Below are 18,765 nucleotides of genomic sequence, written 5' to 3'. Positions count from 1 at the left end.
AACGCAGCGCAGCGGGCGACTTCATCTCCTCGCGGCCCGGCCGACGTGCCAGCGCCATCCATCAGCCACCGGTGAAATATGGACGCTTTTGTCTCCGTGTTTTCTGGGTGCGGACCGAAATGAGATATGGCTGTGATTGATGCCTGCCCCATATATATTTATATATCCCAAGGAGAAAAAAATAAAATATTATTATTATTATTCTTTGCAGGTGGAGGGGTTTCTGTAATTTGCATGGGTGAGTTCTAGTGTCTGCAAGATAACATTTGGAGTAAAAAAATCAAGGCTGTCAAGTGGCAGCAGCCACATCTAATCTGTGGTTTGAGGGCTAGTTTGATTTAATGCGCGTGACTATGGGCGCTGGCTTGTAATCAGTTGTTTATACACGAGACATGCACACACAGGCTTCTCCACAGCGGCAATTTGAGTCTCTTGTGCATTAAATTAGGCTAATGACAGGATAGCAGCTAAAACCACGTTCATCAGCATTGGTTCACATTGGCAGACACAGAAACAAGAAGTCATCTTCAGGAGGAGTAATATCATCAGGACAAGAACAGAGGGGTAGCATTTTGTCATTCTGTGAGATAAAACTCCACTTACCTTCTGAGTGCAGATATCGTTGCTTTCCTAACATAAACATAACATTGTGCATGCCACTGTATCATGTCTTATCACAACAAAATACACACACACACACACACACACACACACATAGAAGTACACACAGATCCACATATACATGGACAGACACAGAGCAGACAGTAATAGCACGAGCCGCCCGTATCTGAATATGCAGCAACTTCTTCTTCTTCTGTAAATCTCATAAATCCCTGGTGACAATTTAATTTTGGGAGAGCAGCGCCTGACAACCATCTCCAAGTTTGCTCGACTTATACATCATACCAAATGCATTCACTTACAGAAAAACATGAAATGGTTGCAGCATTGCCTGCAGGAAATTATGGTGATTATTCATAGTCTATGCTGGCTTTGCTGCTATATCTTGGACTGGGAAGCGTAGGCCTATATGGCACGCATGTTTGCGGGTCCCTGGCCTACCTCATGACATGCATCTTTTGTGACACACAGAATCTGCAAGGGGAGAAGCAAGAGAAGCAGTGGACACGGTGGACACAGGGACACACAGACACGTTTCTGTACGTACTGTAGGAGAGGGGAACGTCCAGATTATCCCTCCAGGATATGCCTAACTCGTCAACTGAATGCTGGGCTGCAAAGACACAAGAACAGCCCTCAGATAAGCCACGGAGAGAGACTACAGTACATAACAGGGGCCACCACGGGCCAAGGATCTTTACCAGCACAATGTTCTGGTGGCTGACACTGATGTTTTAGCACAGCCTTTACACTGGTCAGGTCAGCTCCAAAGACATTCAGGAGAACTAATCATACATCATTCATGCAAACAATAACATATGCAGGACCAAAACATTTGGCATGTATAGGTGTGTTTTATGGTCAAGAGTATTTTCATATTTTCAGCTAGTGAGAGGTGAAATCTTATACAATGAAAACAGGGGCAGTGAGACTTTCAAGGCCATTGTGAAAACATTCTGCTCAAATAGTGAAAATGTCAAGCTGGAAAACAAAATCAACATTATAGCATGCAGTTCTGGTAGTGACATACATACAGGGGAAATACATTCTATATACCTTACAAAATACTCAGTATTAGAAGTGAAACATTTTCATAAGCTGTGAATCTATAAAATCCAACTTCAAGAACGGCTCTAAGCAGGAATGACACATTTCCCTCCATCTTTTTGTACTAATCCCTTTGTACACACACATACACTCTTTCAGAAAGAGACACACACACACACCCACACACACACACGCACACACACGCACGCGTGCATGCTTATCGTACATGGAAATGACAGAGCAAAAACGAGGGGATGATTATGGCGAGCATCATCCACTGTGCACTGCGCCATTATTCAAATCCTTCATGAATTGGCCACGGCACACAATGCCAACAAAAGGGGCAAATCACTCCCACATTCACCGTGCCACAAAAGCAGAACACTCCGTGGCATCGTCTCTTTGCCAATTAGCTGCGAGGAAACGCTATTGTTGCCGAGCGCTGCATTCTATCAGAACAGAAACATGGAGGTGAGTCCCAGATATGACAAACACATACACAGACAAACACACACACACACACACACACACACACACACTGCCTCTCTCTCTCTCTCTCTTTCTCTGTTGCTCCCTCTCTCTTTATCTCTCTCTCTGTGTCATAGTCAAATGGCATCTGTCTGGGCCATGAGATCTATACATCCTGTGGTGTCGTACGTCTATCCTATATGTCCTGCTGAGGACAGGCTATCATTCACCAGGCAGTAAGTGTACAGAGGAGATCACATAAAGGGGCTGTGCAGCGTTGGCACCTTAAACATGCTGGAGGCTCACTGGAAAGGTCAAGGGAAATGTTATGTTCTACTGTTTTTATATATATATTTTTTTTTTGCATTAATATTTTTATTTAAAAGACAACTAGACTTAGAACTTTCCTTTAAAAATGTGTGACAATTCTTCACTGTAGTGTATTCACAGGTCAACTTGACAACCCCTGGAAGGGTTAGCTGATATCACCACGGTGTCCAATGACATTTCACATTAGCACAGACAGCTGGGTGGCAGAGTCCAGATGCTCACACTGACTAGGGAGACTTAAAGCCTTCAGTAGGCTTGCAGACATTTGTGTGTGTGTGTGTGTGTGTGTGAGGAGGGGTGTAGGGTTGGCGCGTACCTTTGAGATGCCCTCGTCCAAGTGTCACAAACCCAGAGGAGATGAAGTTGTGGGGATCTTGGCTGGCTTGGCGGAACAACTCTTTCCCATAGTGGCCTGTGTGAGAGGGAACAGAATCAGAATTTAACGGCACAGAAAAAATGGAGCTATCTGTCCTGACTGCTGCTATTTTACCATTCAAATCTACAAGGAGAGCTCTGGGCGTGAGACCTCTGCAGGAAATCAAAACTTTTGAACTCAAACAGAAACGCACACACTACATCAATCAGTCACAGTCTGACAGTGGGTACCAACTCAACGTCTTCTCGGGGATCCGACATCGCTGCCTCACCCTCCTCTAAGCCTTAATCTACATCCCCATTCGCTTCTCTACCCCCTCCGAGGACAAACAAACAAACAAACAGACAAACTAAACAAAACAGACCACTGAAAAGAAGATCTCAAACTGTGAATCAAAATGGTTCTTGATTCGTGCCACAGCAAGCCTGTCACATTGTCCCCCCCCCCCCACCCCCCCACCCCTGTTCACATCCCCAACATCTCTCTTCACGCTGCAGTGGCTTTTATCTCCCTGTGTGAGGCTGCCTGCACACCGCCGCTCCCCCCCCGGGTTGGGCTGCGGCGGGCGGGGTGGGGTGTTGGGTTGCACCGATGCTCTCCAGCCACTCTGGGGACCCAGGGATGGAGGGGTGGAGAGAGATGGAGGGAGGGAGGGGGGGAAGGAGGTGGAGAGAGAGAGGGCAGCAATGTCGCCGAGGGCACGGAGGGTTTCACATGAAGAATTTATGAACTGGACAAAGTCACTCGTCCTGGGGATGGGAGGGGGGATCATAGACACATTTGCACACTCGACCCCTGGACTGGCCTGTGTGTGTGTGTGTGTGTGTGTGTGTGTGTGTGTGTGTGTGCGCATGCGTGTGTGCGTGGGTGCGTGTGTGTGTGTGCGCGTGAGTGTGTGTGTGTGTGCGTGTGTGCGCATGTGTATGTGTGTGCGTGTGTGTGTGTGTGTGTGTGTGTGTGTGTCTGTGTCTGTGTTTGGAGGGGATTGGGGAGGTTTTCACTTCTCATTTTGCAGGGTCACGAGCCAAGGCCTATTTCAAAGCCTCGCAAAAGAGGCTAGAGAGCTAATTGGATGGTAATGCACGTCTCGGAAGTGGCCAAATGACCCCAAAGGCCAACGAGCAACTTCTTCTCTTTCAGAACCTCACAGCAGCAGAACTTTTTTATGTGTTCACTTTGATTCTCCTGCCAGCAACGCCTACAGTTGAAAAGAACTTGATTGTTTCCCCGTAAGGCGCACAAAGGCAAAAAAAAAAGGCATTAAGCTTTAAGTCACTTTCAATAGAAGTGTCTCCCCTTGGGAACGAATGAATAGATGCACCCATACATTACTCCTGTCAGTGTCGATGTGCTCTGTACATTACAGAGCTGATGGATCTGCCCACGTTGTGTCCTGCCGTCGAAAAACGTAAAGCAGGAGTTCAATTACAGCGGCGACATTAGGATGAATGCGCCGAGCAGTCTCATTCATATTTTTTGCGAGCGGAAGACAAACGCCCGTTGGAGTCGGCGCGGCGCGGCGCGCCTTTGAAGCGACGTGATGTAGCGTAGCACCGTTAGCAGATCGCCACCGTGCGCAGCCTGTCAGAGTGAGTAAAGGAGACGCACAATGAGAACGGGCCGCTCTGTTGGCCCACACTATGACATCCGCTGCGCACTCCGCTAAATCACATCGCCACCCGCCAGACAGACACCGCGAGGACAGGATCAAAGCCTCCAGAGTGGCACACAGACTGGCATAGAGTGAATGAGAGAGGGGGAGAGGGGGATAGAGAGAGAGGGAGAGAAAGAGAGAGAGAGAGAGAGAGAGAGGGAGAGAGAGAGGCTGACTCTGTAGGGCAGTCTTTGAGCAAGACTTTTGATAAGAATATAATATTCATTTCTAAAATACTTCTGTAAATAACTGCCTTTGAACTTTTGAAAACCGTACACAACCAGAATAATAGAGTTGTGCTTGCTTGCCTCGGCCGTCGCTCCTGACGCACGGGCCGCCTCTCATCTCCCATCTCCAAATTTCCGCCCCGGTGTGAGTCTCTCCGTCATGAGCTCCACCACTCGCAACCACTCTACTCTCCTCACTCCCCCTTTCTGCTCTCCTCACTCCCCCCGCTGCTCCTCAGAGGACCCCTCTCTTCAAAGCGAGTCTCTCAGTCAGCCAGACCCCGGGGCGGCCCGAGCCAGAGATCGCAGCTCAGTTCTAATTCTCATAATAAGAACGGGCACACGGGACCATCAGCGAGGTCTTCATTATGCCTCCATCCCGCCTGACACACACACACGCACACACACACACACACACACATTACACGCACACACTACACAGACACTGTGCACACACACACATAGTCAGACACATTCAATCCCTCATTCCCTCTCACACATACACACACTTACTAAATGTATTACAGTAATACACACACACACACACACACGCGCACATGCGCACGCACACGCACACGCACACGCACACGCACACATGAACAACTAATGTGTATGTGCACACACACACACACACACACACACAAAAGAATCTCCTCTGTCTTTATTTCATACCCCCACAGGAAATGCTAAACTCATTATACCATACTCTGGCCCTTCCATGTGACTTTGGGAGCGACCATTGTGGAGCCGGTAAATATTTAATAGGTGCACAGGATTAGTCTGTGGCTCTGACACAAGTGTTATTCAACTTTAAAAAGGATATAGGGAAGCCATATAGATTAATTACATTAGTACTGTATAGTTCATCCTACATACAGTCTAATGCAGTGTGCTGAAATGTTCTTTGCAAAAGCCAGTGGTTGACATCTGAATACTTACAGTAAGTTGGCAGACTGTTCAGCACCTTGCTTTACTAGGCGCTTACTGACCTCACTTTGAGATAAAGCATTTGGAAATAATACCAGTATATGTGAATAATCCTAAATCTAAATCTCCTCCAATCGCATAAGAATGGTACAGTAATATCACCCTGTTACATATGACTCTCATTGTGTAAATCCATATTCTTCCAGCGGATATAACTACCTGTACAAAATGGAGGAGTAGTATTGCTATACTGTATGAGCCGAGCTCCATCTTTCTCCTCCTGCAGCCCGAGCTCATTGACTTGCATTTCACTCCAGACTCTCGGAGGTGATTAGGGTTGGAGACAATCACTTCAGCCGCGAGGTGTAGCTTTTGCTTGCTGAATAAATGGGATATTTTTTTTTTCCCGAATCACGACAAGAGAGACAAAGGAGGACATTAGACAGGGAGTTGAGGAACTACACCCCCCCACACACCATCCTCCCCATCCCAATTACGGGACCGGAGTGATCCCAAACAAAAGGCTCGTGTTCAGACTACGGGCTACCTCGGTCCGAGACACCCGCCGGCTAATCTCCTGACGGAGCGTCCCGTCATCCTGAGGGGTCATGCGGGGGCAGCCCGACGCTAGGCAACAAGCGATCAGCGTGATGGAACGAGGAGTCTCCAGAGGACGCGCGCTGCCGTAAGCCACGATGATGGATGTCACCGGAGCACCTCACGGGACCGAATCAGCGGAGCTATTACCCCACGCACCAGCCATCCTCCTCTGGACCAGCACGCCTGCTCTCCGCAAACGCTCGCTTTTTTTTAACTTGCCCCCTCTTATGGGCACTTCTTCTTCCCCTCGAGGGCCTGCCCCCTGCCTGTGCCCCCTGCCTGTGCCCCCTGCCTGTGTCCCCTGCCTGTGCCCGCTGCCTGCCCCCTGCCTGCCCCCTGCCTGTCCCAGTGAAAGGAGACGTGATTTGAGATGCACAAATCAGCGTCACACAGCGCGGGCCCCGCGGGCTCAAACCCGTCCTCGTCCTGCCCCCCCTGGCGCTGCCAAACGCCAGCCGACAGCGCGAACCAGCAGCAGACATCTTTTGCCCGTCTCACATCGATTGGGGTGGAGCGAGTGTGTGTGTGTGTGGAGGGGGGGGGGGGGGGTGGATAGCATAGTATTACCTGTGCTGTTACATTGCAAATGAGTAGAAAAACAGAGAGGGCAGAAGTGCAGTATAAACCCCCGATAACTTGACATTACCCCACCCCTCCCTTCACCCCCCTCTCACCCCCCCACCCCTCACCCTCACCTCTCCCCTTGGTGGAGCAGGGTGGAGAAGTCTGGTGCTGTGACACGAGACTGAAACGTAATGCTGAGGAATCTGGGACAGCAGAGTAGGGCACTTAGCAGCCTGCGCTGCGCTGCTCGGATCATCCCCAGGAGCGTGTGTGTGTGTGTGTGTGTGTGTGTGTGTGTGTGTGTGTGGTGCAGATTGAGGAGGATCTGGAGGCCGGATAAAAAGCAGAGGGCGGGAGGGGGGGTGGGGAGGGTGAGATGGGGTGGGGGGGCGGTGTCATGGCGCCCAACGGTGGAATTATGTCTCCGGAGGGGACTAGAGTGTGTGCCATCAAGCCAGGCCACACACACAGAAGGGATGGGCATGATGTGGGCGCAGAGTGTGTGTGTGTGTGTGTGTGTGTGTGTGTGTGTGTGCTTTAAAAGGACTGGGGCTGCGTTGGCTGATGTGATCTTGGCACTCGCAAATGACCTTTGATATCTAATAAGAGATTAATGATACAGAGATTAAAAATGGCCTTTATTTGATTTATTTGATTCTTGGGTTATCCCTCCTCCTCATTTCCTTCTCACTTTCCTCTCACTCTCATTCTTTCAATCCATCTCTCTCTCTCTTTCACTCTCTCTCTATCTCTTTCTCTCTCTCTCTCTCTCTCTCTCTCTCTCTGTCCATACCTCTCTCTCTCTCCATCCCTTATTAAACAAGCCCTCTGCTGGCATTTTATTCAAAGCAGGAGGGTGATCAGAGGCTCTTCGGGCTGTATCAGAGGCCACTCACCAGAGGCCATCTGTAAAGTTTAAGAGAAACCACTCGGGCCTCTGCTCCACTTTCGCTCGCTCCGCATGGTATCTATTCCTGCCGTCCAATCAGTGGGAGGCAGCCGAGCGAGGAGAGGAAGCTTTTGCAGGTCATCATGCTGAAATCAGACGAGGACCTCGGAGCCAGCGAGCGACGCGTTTTAATGATTACGGAAACGGGGCACTGTACGTTCCGCTGTAGCAGACGCAACGGTGCGGAATGGAACATCAACCGTGTTCAGCAAAGCCCGGACTGTGACACTACATGCTCCTGCACTCATGTCTCTTTAAAAAAAAGTCTCTCAGTCTCAAGGTCACGGAAGGGCATTCAGACACTGACAAGCGACACTTTGTATGCTGACAGGACAAACGAAAAGTGGAAAAGCGGCCGAGACACAAGAATCAACAACAAAAGGTGCTGTTAAGTGGAACCCAACTGCAAAATGCTTTTGAGCCACATGTACCCTTGTGCTCTCCCTGCCCATCTACAGACACACACAGAACAGCACAGAGAAACCAGGGCTGAGGAGAGCTAGGGGACTTAGAGGCCTGAGATAGAACATGGGATACTGTATTTGCTCACTTCCACATCTCACACAGGCTGTCTGTTATTTCCCTCTGATCTGACTCCAATTCTGCATGTCCACTTACACACTGGACATTTATGACATACTCTGTTGCCAAAGAAAGCGTTTGATATCTGTACGGTATATCACTGCTTGATGCCATCAACGCTTCCCCTTTACTGTGTCCATGAGCTCACATCAGCAGTGTAAACACTCATGGACTTCAGCATCCCGCTGGACAAATCTGATCACCTGTGAACAGCCATGATGGCCTCCACTCGAAAAGCCCAGAGAGAGGGGGATTGACCTACCGTGATTGGGCTTGGCGTGGACCGGCGTGTAGTGATTCTTTGATGTCCGCACGGGCGTGTTCTCCTGGGGCGAGTTGTCAATCGCGGCGATGTTTTCGTGCTCGTACTGTTGGGAAGGAACAGCGCCCTGCTGTCTCATGATGTCCGCCAGCGCTCTGGAAACAACAGAAAACAGAAAAAAAGCGAAAACAATGAAGTTAGACCATTCAAAGCAACTCATTGCATTCCAATTAAAGCCTTCAGTTTAATTGCAACTAGTACACATTGTTTTCACCTTCAAACCCCCTGAAGGTCCATCTAATTTATTTAGCTACTGTGCCGATATCATTTAGGCCCTCCTTGGTGGAGTGTGTGCACCTTCCACACACAGTAATTACAGCCCTAAGTGGTAATGTGGTGGACTTTCAAGTTACAGATGGATGCTAGCTTTGGGCAGTGTGCAGTCGATTGCTTGTATTATTATCATGCCCTTTCTACCTATTCTCTAATGGAAATAGAATACTGTACGCTCTTTAAAACAAAGAGTTTTCCTCTGAGTACGTCTTGCCCCCCTACTACTATTCTCTCCTTTTTCACAGCAATTCAGAGCAATTTAATCTGAATCTGAAACCCGCCCGCAAGCCGTTGCCATGGGTGGACGACGTCGCCACCTCGGAGACGACAACAAGTGTCAAGTGGCACCTTAAATGTGTCAGTGTCAACCTGCTCAAACACATCACGTGGCACCCCCCATCACTCCAGAACCGCCTGTGACTTTGGGAAAATGTATTAATAGCCTCTCCCTTCCAGGATGAGGTCTTTTTTTGAACGTATCAGCTTCACAGACAGAGGCGACCTGATTTCCAGTGCCCCAGTTGGCTGCTGTGTCGTGCAGAGCGAGGGCTCGAGAACATCCAGATCTCAGCAGCGAGGAAGCTGCAGGCCCATGGAAAATGCCACGGAGTTCAGAGCCTGTTGACGTTTGACAGGGTTGAAAGTAGGCCGTTCTGGATTGCCACTGCCAGTGTCTGAAGCAGGTGTAATTTATGAACCAGTAAAGTCAGTGTTTTGTAGTCTGTTATATCTCTACACAGTGCGGTCAAGTGAAAGTCTAAGGAACATGGAAATGGATCATCTTCGTTGGGCTTCGAAATTATGGAGGTCAGGATCCATGTTGAATCCATCCGATCCAATCTATAGAACCTTGGCAAGACGTTTTGTTGACTGTGCAGTTTTTTGAGGCTCTGGGAGCGACGCCAACTGTTTTACAAAGCAATAGTGACTTGCCAATCAAAGGCATTTGAAAAACACGTCTTGACAAGCCATAATTAACCTAAACTGTGATGATATAATGATGTGATTGTCACTATATTGCACAGTGTGACAGTGACAGAGAGACAGCTCCCTCCCTGGCTTCCCCATAGGCAGATTTGATTTGTCTCGGCAGATGCTTTAAACAAAGTGTAGTTTTTACTGCAAAATCATAATAGCAGGTTTGTAAATAAAGAAGGCACTGTTTCAAAAACAGTCTTTTCAGCTGTTCAACACAATGATGTCACACTCTCATTTTCTCAATTCTTCCATTTTGCTATTTGACAAAGACATTCAAATGACTTTTCACTGTCACTTGCTTCTATGACCGTGAACATTGGAAATACCCTTCAAACCACCTAAGCCTTTAACTTTCTGCAGATGGAAATGAGCTTTCAGCTAAATCTGGAACAAAGCATATCTTCTATCTAAGTAATTAATGTGATTTTGTACATGGTCCCTGAAAGAAATAAACAACAACAACAACAAAAAACTCTGACACTGTTCAGTCTATGTGAATGTATTCCTGCATTGTCCTTTTGTCCTTTAAAAAAAAAAAAAAAAACTAACAAGAGTTAGAAGTTGCTAATTACAGTGAGGTGCCATGTTTGTTCAGTTAAGCATGCCTTCTGGTAGAAATACATGTATATTTCAATATTCATTACCGTCAATGGAAATAGAAAATGATCACAACCGGGCATCAACCAGCATGCAACTGAAGCGTTCCTTTTGCTGAGCATATGCTACAACAATTAGCTTCCACTATAATCAATGAAACCGACTGCACCAGATGTGATAGTGACATCCACATTTGAAAAAATTAGACAGGTCCTCTAAAACTTTTTACGCTCTGCAAATGTTTTGCTCCGTAAATGGAACACTTTAGTTGCACATCCGGTTGTTTTGTCCCACTGAGACCATTTTGTCAGTAGTGGTGGCAGCAATCAAATAAACTAACAATTTAGGCGAACAACTAAATGCATGAAGCATGGCGAAGAATACAATATGACACAAGGAGCCTGCTGTATATGCAATCTGGTGAATATTTAGGATTAACCATCCATCTCAAAGAACCACAAGACTTCAGCAAGATTCTTGGCAAATATCTTGCCAACTAGCCTTCAAATAATTTAACAGTAATCTGTATCAACATCAACTACCTTGGGAACTCAAAGCCAACCACAGACTTTGTACATTCATACGAGTTTTGAAACATTGGCAAAATAAGGATGTAACACAAGACATTTAGCCATTCTCACGTATGCTGCATTCACTAGCAATAACATAGTGATTTAGTTGAAGGCTGCAATTGCCTTAGTAGTAATGCAAAGCTGCATTTTTCTGAAGTAACATTTAACTTCTTCCTCTGCTGTGTTCGACCTCTTAGGAGCCCCATACCTTCAACTGTCTCATTCAGCACCTCATTAGTGTACATAAGCACAATTGCACATAGGCCTAAACACACACACACACACACACACACACGCACACACGCACACACGCACACACACACACACACACACACACACACACTATGGTTCAGTGGGGTTAATTAACTTGTCAAAGTGCATTTTGGATTCAATTCGGTCTTCCAATCAATGTCCTTGTGGATTGAAGCCAGCTATCATTCTAGTGAACCCCCCGACTTATCATGCCATCTTAAGAGAGATATCTACACGTTTTAAATACCAAAATAAAATCAATGATAAGTGAGATCGACACAGAGGAAGCCATTGCGGTGCACAGTGCAGTGCACATACGATAGTATGGCACATATACAGTCTATGGTATGGCATATACAGACTTCATGAGCAAGTACCTGATGTCAGTAAGAGGCTCACATTTTTGTACAGTAATTGTGCTTGCTTGTATATGCTGCAGTATTATCTGCATTAACAGAATAGGGGTCTTTGGCATTAAGCATGTCTTGGATCATCACCAGATTAATTTACAGAATCGTTCAAAAGTTAGCCTGCCTTTGGCCATTCACTTCAGCATAAGACTAGTTAATTACTGTAGCATGGCTAATTAGCAGGTAAGTGGCGGTGACAGTGTGTTGGGTGATTAGACAGAAACACTAGCACACAGGGAGAGAAAACTATGAGTTCAGCCACTGACTAGAGAGACCTTAATCTCAATAGAGATTGAGAACGTGACGTAAAACGCAACGCATTTTGGGAATAGGTGGCCCAAAATTAAGTTGTTTTACTGACGTGCGGGAACAACGAAGTGCAGTTGTCGAAATGCCGTTTACCTGCTGTGTTATAAAATTCAATAGAGTAACATGACGCTTATCTTTTATAGTTTTCCAGCGTGGAAAAATAATAGTATACGTCATGTTTCAGAGGTGACAAAAAGGCGAGGAATGGCTTGGATAGCAGCACTAAGGAAGCGCGAGATTATGTTCTGTTTTTTACACAATTTTTTCACGCTTAGTTATCATTATTATCATGCCAGATCATAGACCCAAAACACTAGTTTACATGGGCTGGCATCAGGCGAGCCAAACCTACCCATAATTCTTTGTGTTTTGATGACTTTGGTCACATGTCTTAGCGATCTCTATACACATAGGTGAGCAGAAACAGGTATGCTGTCAAGAAGCTAGATAAGATGGGTCTGTGTGTGTGTGTGTGTGTGTGTGTGTGTGTGTGTGTGTGTGTGTGTGTGTGTGTGTGTGTGTGTGTGTGTTCTCAGGTAGCTACTCCCACAGAATGACCCTGTTCGTCAGTGTCCTGACCCTCTGTCACAATCCAATAGAGATGTGGTCTGGTGAATTCACTTTTCTGGTCCTCTAGAGGTGCCCTTTTGTGCGTAACAACATTCCGGCCGGCCTCAAATCCTCTTTGGACTGCATCAGAGCCTTCGCGGAAAGGAGCAGGGATCAATACATACATCTCAAATCACAGACTGTGGCTTTCTACTCTCCAGGTTCCTCGTGCTCCGCTGAAGGTCAAGGTTAGTCGGCTTACTCCGCTCCACGCTCCTCGCCTCCTTCCCTTTCCCCTCCCCTCCCCTCCCCTCACGCCGTGCGGTTGCTGCCATTTCAGGATGCGCCGACGCACCACCCCACCCCACCCCACCCCACCACCATCCCCCACCCCACCACACCCCACCACCATCCCCCACCCCACCACACCCCACCACCATCCCTTACCCCTTTCCTGTTTTGGTTGCGTGCTGTTGCCAACTTTAACGCTAATCCCATGTTCCACTGCAGCTCGCTTCGCATGCTTGTCAGTTCCAGTGTCAAAAAAAAGAGAAAGAACTAGAAAAATGAATTTTAAAAAACGAGCTTGAAAGGCAGACACCAGCCGAGTTTGCTTTGATGGAGCCGAAACTGCGATGGCTGAGACGAACATTTAAGCGAAAGTTTAAAAAAAAAAAAAAAAAGCCCACAAGATGGCCACGCTTAGGCGCGTCTTTGTCCTGTACTTCTCTCTGTCTCGTCGCATGCATCTCTCACGTCCGCTCCTCCACGGTATTGTCTGTGAGACGAGAGATGCGCTGGCATTAAGCAGCCGGGGTTCAAAGAGTTTCCCCCTGGCGAGGAGGCTGAGAAGTCGCAGAGCCAGGGGTGTGAGAGAACACGACACACAGAGGCTTAGAGGAGAGAGAGAGAGAGAGAGAGAGAGAGAGAGGCAAACAACTTAGGGAAGTTTAGAAAACAACTTCTGATGTTTGGCTGCGTGCATCTGTGGCTGCAGGCGAAAGCTGAATGAGGCTGTTGAAGAGGTTGCTTTGGGGACAGCATGTGTGAGCAAAAGTGGCGCTCTCACTCTTTGCTGCCAGTCTGTCACTAGTTTCTGTTCAGTTTTCCAAATTGTTGATTAAAATTTTGGTGGGCCAGAAGGGAAAAAAAGATTATTCAGTGTTTGCAAAAAAAAATTCTCCTTATCCAAAATAATAAGCTCTTTAGAAATAAATTGTGTGTCACACTCTTGACTTCAGTTAATCCAACCTAAGAAAATATAGACCTATCAATTAATCAAGCAGTCAACCTACAGTACATAAAATCTCTCATAACAGGAAGAGCAACCTGTAATGGCTTCACAACATCTAGCATGAAACTATCCAATTGGATAAATCACTATATACATGACTTGGGAAACTATAAGACTTTTTCCAGACTCCCTATCTACAGGCTGGTGCAATGTAATACTATCCTGTTGCTCTCATATTCCAGCACACTATCAATATTTAAACAAAGACAAAACTTTACGCGGCTCCTCACAGCTGGACGCCTTGAAGAGCAAAGACTTGTTATGAGTCATCCCAGAGAACAGATATCTGATCGGTGATGAAAGGTGCCTGCAAAGAAGTTTCTCTGGGACACACTACCAGAACACTCACTGTTATATCACTGTAGTCAAACAATCACCAACCGCAACAACGCCGTGCTTCAGTGATGTGTCTAGTCTAGTGTGTTGATCAACCATGCCATGCCTGACCACCGAAAAAGTCTTAGTGCCATAGACACATCTGGGACTATTTGTTCAATCCACAAAGCTCTGCTTTCCTGAAACGAATTAGATTAGAGAGGCTTTTCTATGCACCCCATTGGTTCATACTGTACATATGCTGACAGGCCACCTGTATATACTGTACCTATAGGTTCTACCTGAGCTCATGCCTCTGTGCTGTGGTGTAGAAAGCCCACACCACCTCCCACCCTCCCTTTCATAAGACTGCAGCAGTCTATTTCCTTTCAGGTTACATTGTTCCAAATGACGTCCACTGAAGCAAAACATCCACTTTATCAACTGCTCTAGGGGTCCGAGACTAGGGAGGGGGTTACGGTGTTGCCGAGGCAATTTGGAAGTTGGACGTTGGAGGTTTGCCGGTCGGTTAAAGCCAATGTCTTTGCTGTCACAGCTTCTTCTGGGCCATAACCATTTGGGAATACACTTTTTGGGTCTCTGGGAATCACATCAAGACGATCATGGGGTTTGAGCCCTTGTATGAGGCTGTGCAAACATGGCACTGTCAATCACACAGCTGGTGGACAAAATGGGAACAGCATGGGTGAACACAGGCATGATTCTCTCATGGTGAGCCCAATTGAGCACCAGTGCCTGAAACGGCTGTGTCGTCCTCACCAGCGCTCTCAGAGTGATACTGCGCTCGACACTACTTGAGCAATCTGCTCTCGCTACTGATGAACAAAATGGCACTTTCACTCTCGCAGCGCTGGTAATAAGACTACAATCAACATATTCCACAAGTTCACATCAGAGGCAGTGTGTACATGTGTGTGTATATATATATATATATATATATATATATATATACAGTATACTGTATATACAAAGAGAGAGAGAGAGAGAGAGAGAGAGAGAGAGAGAAAGAGAGATATTGCCTATTGCTTAAACCAGAGGTTCTAAATCTTTTTGGGGCTAAGGCACAACAATGGTCAAACCAAAAGGCAAAAGTCAAGGTTCACTGACATAATAGTTACTGGTTATAAATGATGTCACACACATTATATTATAGGCTATAACAGGACCACATTCTTATGCCCCTATTTTTTTCTATTCAGAGAATTCATGAGCTGTGACCATCACCACAGTGATAAGCATATGCTTGGATGATGTTGACTGAGCTTTTTAATTAAGAAGCTGTGCCATTGATGGATTTCAAAATGGGTGTAAAACCACATTTGACAGCACATTACACATTACAAGTGCACACCCATGTGGTGATGGAGGATCTGAAATCCCAAGTTACTGTTTGTGGCTCTATACATCCCATCATGGCACTCATTCATACCTATCAGCTACATTACACTATCTCATGTGATGTGTCAGGGAGGTCACACGACCCCTCATCCCTGTTCACCATATGAGTGGTAATTGCGGGGCTGGTGGGCTGTGGTGTTATGCAGCACCCTCAAAAGGTACATGTTTTGGTTGCTCTCGTCGAATGCTGATGTGATTCCCTCTCTAATAGGCTACTGCAGCACTGGCAGGAGAGTTTGGTTGTGAAGGCAGTTTCTGAAGATATACAGTATTTTAACTACGGCGGGAAAACAATGTGCTCAGTACAGATGTTTGATATAAAACTGAATGATTCGATTTGAGGAACATGGAATTGCAAGTCATCTCATGTTACACTTGAATAGGTTAGAACATTTGTTAACAAAAACGCATCACTGGGCTAAGTAGGCTAATCAGCAAAGTCAACTGGAAAAGTGAGAATTATTTAACAATATGCAAACATAAAATGATTATAACTAACTCATTATTATTATTATGCATTCATTTAAAACTCTCTGAACTCGCTTTTAAGCCAAAGTAGGTGATAAACAGTACATTATCGTCGTCTGTGAAGCCTACTCACCTGTGGACGTTCATTTCCTGTGGGGGGTTTATAACTTTGTCGTATGCGATTTTTACAGAAACTCCTATTGCGATTATCAACGCTATCACGCCACATGTGACATAGACGGTAGTGTTTGTTTGATCCAGTTCTGGGTCGTATGTGTCTCCTGTTGGCGTGGGGGAGGGAGATGGAGTTTTTATCATCCAGTCTGGAGTCACGTAATTCCTGCATTTGTTCTGACTTAAGCGCTTTGCTTTTTCGTTACAACAAAACCGCAGGTAACAGCTTCCGCAACAGTACCTATGATCTGTGTTGTTGCACTCGAATTCTTTGTCGTACTGTCCACTGACGTCGAAGTAACCCAGGCACATGTCATGATCACCGATCACCGAAGGCGACTGGAGCTGCGTTATCTTCTGGGGCATCTCAGTGGAAGCGACAGTGTTGTTAACTTCTTTTGCCTTCGCTGTCCGCTTTGGGGCATTTTTAGTCTTCTTGCCCGTGGCTGCGCTGAGTACATTCAAAGGGTCCAAATATATCAAAAGTAGCAGGAGGTGTTGTATCCCCATGTCTTGAGGTGGTGTGTCTGTGGGGGCTGCGCGTAATCTCTCTGTCCACTTTCACCGTACTTCCAGTTCCTCAAACTAAAGGGGACTCGCCTGTCACAGAGCTGGGTGAGCCACGCAGCTGTCTGCGGGGGTACATGGCCGATGCCCTTCTCCTGCTGTCCGGCTTTAAGAGTGCCATGCTCCGACAGAGGGCTAGACGCCTCTTTTGTTCACCACTTCCCGCAAGATGACCGTGTTACGCCCTGTGCATTTTTCCAACTCGTGTTTTCTTGGTCACTGACGGGGTTAACGGAAGAAGAAGAGAGTGACGAATTAAGGCTTTCGGACAAGAGAGAATGTGGAACATGAAAACATTTTTTTCCCCTTTACAGTCTCTGAGGGAAAGGTGATATTTGCACATCGACTCTCATATCTTGAGCTGTGTAACTTTCTCCTGAAATCAGTAAAGGGAGAGAAAGCTCGTTAGTTATCGGGTTGCCAATTGATTCCTCTAAACTAAAAGTTTTAGCCTATTCAGCTTTAACTATTCATAAGGAGATCGCATTTGTAAAATTGAGTAAACAGGACATGTTTAACTTTTGAACTATCTTGTTTAGCCAGTACCCTGAGAGAAATCCCGTTGTCTCTTCTCAGCGCGTTTCAGTACCCTGGACAGCGCACGGTGAACACGCTCACCCTGACCCACAATTCCAGTAATATTCAGAACAAGTGTGAAGGATCAACGTCAATGAAAATACGTTTTCATATTAATATGACTCTGCAGTGGATACAGCTATGATAGGCAGTGTAGTTTTGCTCAGTCGTATGCTACATTTCATAGAAAACGAAATAGAATTCCGATAAATTAAACCTGTTATTTTTCCTTATTCAAAAAAAAGGCTGCAAAAGTGCATAGACGGGCTTACCTCTGCGCGGTGTCCGATTCTGGGGTGCTCCGGCGCAACCACTGCCTCAAAGAACCTCTGCGCGTGAAGAGAGACCTCTCACCGACCCGCCTCCATCGCGCACTCTCCCCCTGCACTTCGACGTCACAAGAATTCACCAGGTACCTGAGTTAATTACAAACCTCTCTCACCCAGTGATGCGCGGCTGGTTAGCTCTCTATGTCAGTGGACTTTTCGGTAGCTGCCGACATAGGCCCCCCTTTTCATCGCCAGACACAGAGGACCCAAACTAGCCTTCCCCAGCAACAGAATCACCCGTGATTTGGCAGGCGATGAAGCTGATTATGCTCACCCCCGACAAGGCAAATGCTCAAATGTATCTCAGTAAACATGAGAGTAAATGTCATACATATTACATTACACTGAACATACCAATCTGCATCTGGTGTACTATACAGTTTAATCAATATGCAACTGACACACATAAAAAATATAACTCACAGGAATGGAAAAGACAAATGATTGCCTGATCAGAGGATGTAATGAAATGGTGCTTTAAAGAGGCCATGCAACATAAATCATACATTTTGGATCGTGGCCACTCGGTGTGCATCTGGATAAACCGAATGGAAAGCAACGGGGCCACTGCAGGTTCGCCCTATATTCTCAAGTCAGCTGAGGACCCATGATGCTATTTGAATACGAGCAGATGAAGCGGCGAAGTCTAAAACAGGTCATCTGTCTTGGATGTGACAAGCTGAAAGGCTCACAGATGTTGGCTGTTTACCAAGACTGCTGCTGGTATTGGTAAACAGGTCAAGGCAAGTGATTGAAGAGAGCCACAGTGCTGTGACCCGTAGCATAATTAGGCTACAATAGTCACTCAAAGCATAGAGTGAGACGGAGCATGGAAAGAGAGAGAGAGAGAAGGAAGAAAAAGAAAAGAGAGAGAGAGAGATGAAGAGAGAGAGAGAGGGAGAGAGAGAAATGCAGCAACCTTTCAGTGCAAAATGCTTAAGAGCGAAACCGTGACGCCTTTTGTAGGGCAACTTCTTTAAAAAGAGGGAGAGGGAGCGCTTATGTCCCCAGGAGAC

The 18,765-nt window shown here is 46.5% G+C and overlaps 1 protein-coding gene across 1 annotated transcript in view; it reads right to left on the bottom strand.

Moving 5' to 3' along the window:
• Window positions 1-16,787, bottom strand: part of LOC134075899 (protein shisa-6) — a 29,019-nt gene extending 12,232 nt beyond the window's left edge. The window contains exons 1-4 of the mRNA XM_062530928.1: window positions 16,237-16,787; window positions 8,608-8,762; window positions 2,783-2,878; window positions 1,169-1,234 (exon numbers count right to left, since the gene is read on the bottom strand). Coding sequence (XP_062386912.1) covers window positions 1,169-1,234; window positions 2,783-2,878; window positions 8,608-8,762; window positions 16,237-16,787 — 868 coding nt within the window. The remainder of the gene's footprint in view (window positions 1-1,168; window positions 1,235-2,782; window positions 2,879-8,607; window positions 8,763-16,236) is intronic.
• Window positions 16,788-18,765: the final 1,978 nt, after the last annotated feature.

The sequence above is a fragment of the Sardina pilchardus genome, chromosome 3 (assembly GCF_963854185.1).
Source record: "Sardina pilchardus chromosome 3, fSarPil1.1, whole genome shotgun sequence".
Classification (NCBI taxonomy): Eukaryota; Metazoa; Chordata; class Actinopteri; order Clupeiformes; family Clupeidae; genus Sardina; species Sardina pilchardus.
The sequence above is the reverse complement of the archived record's forward strand: the minus strand, read 5'-3'. Positions and strand labels throughout refer to the sequence as shown.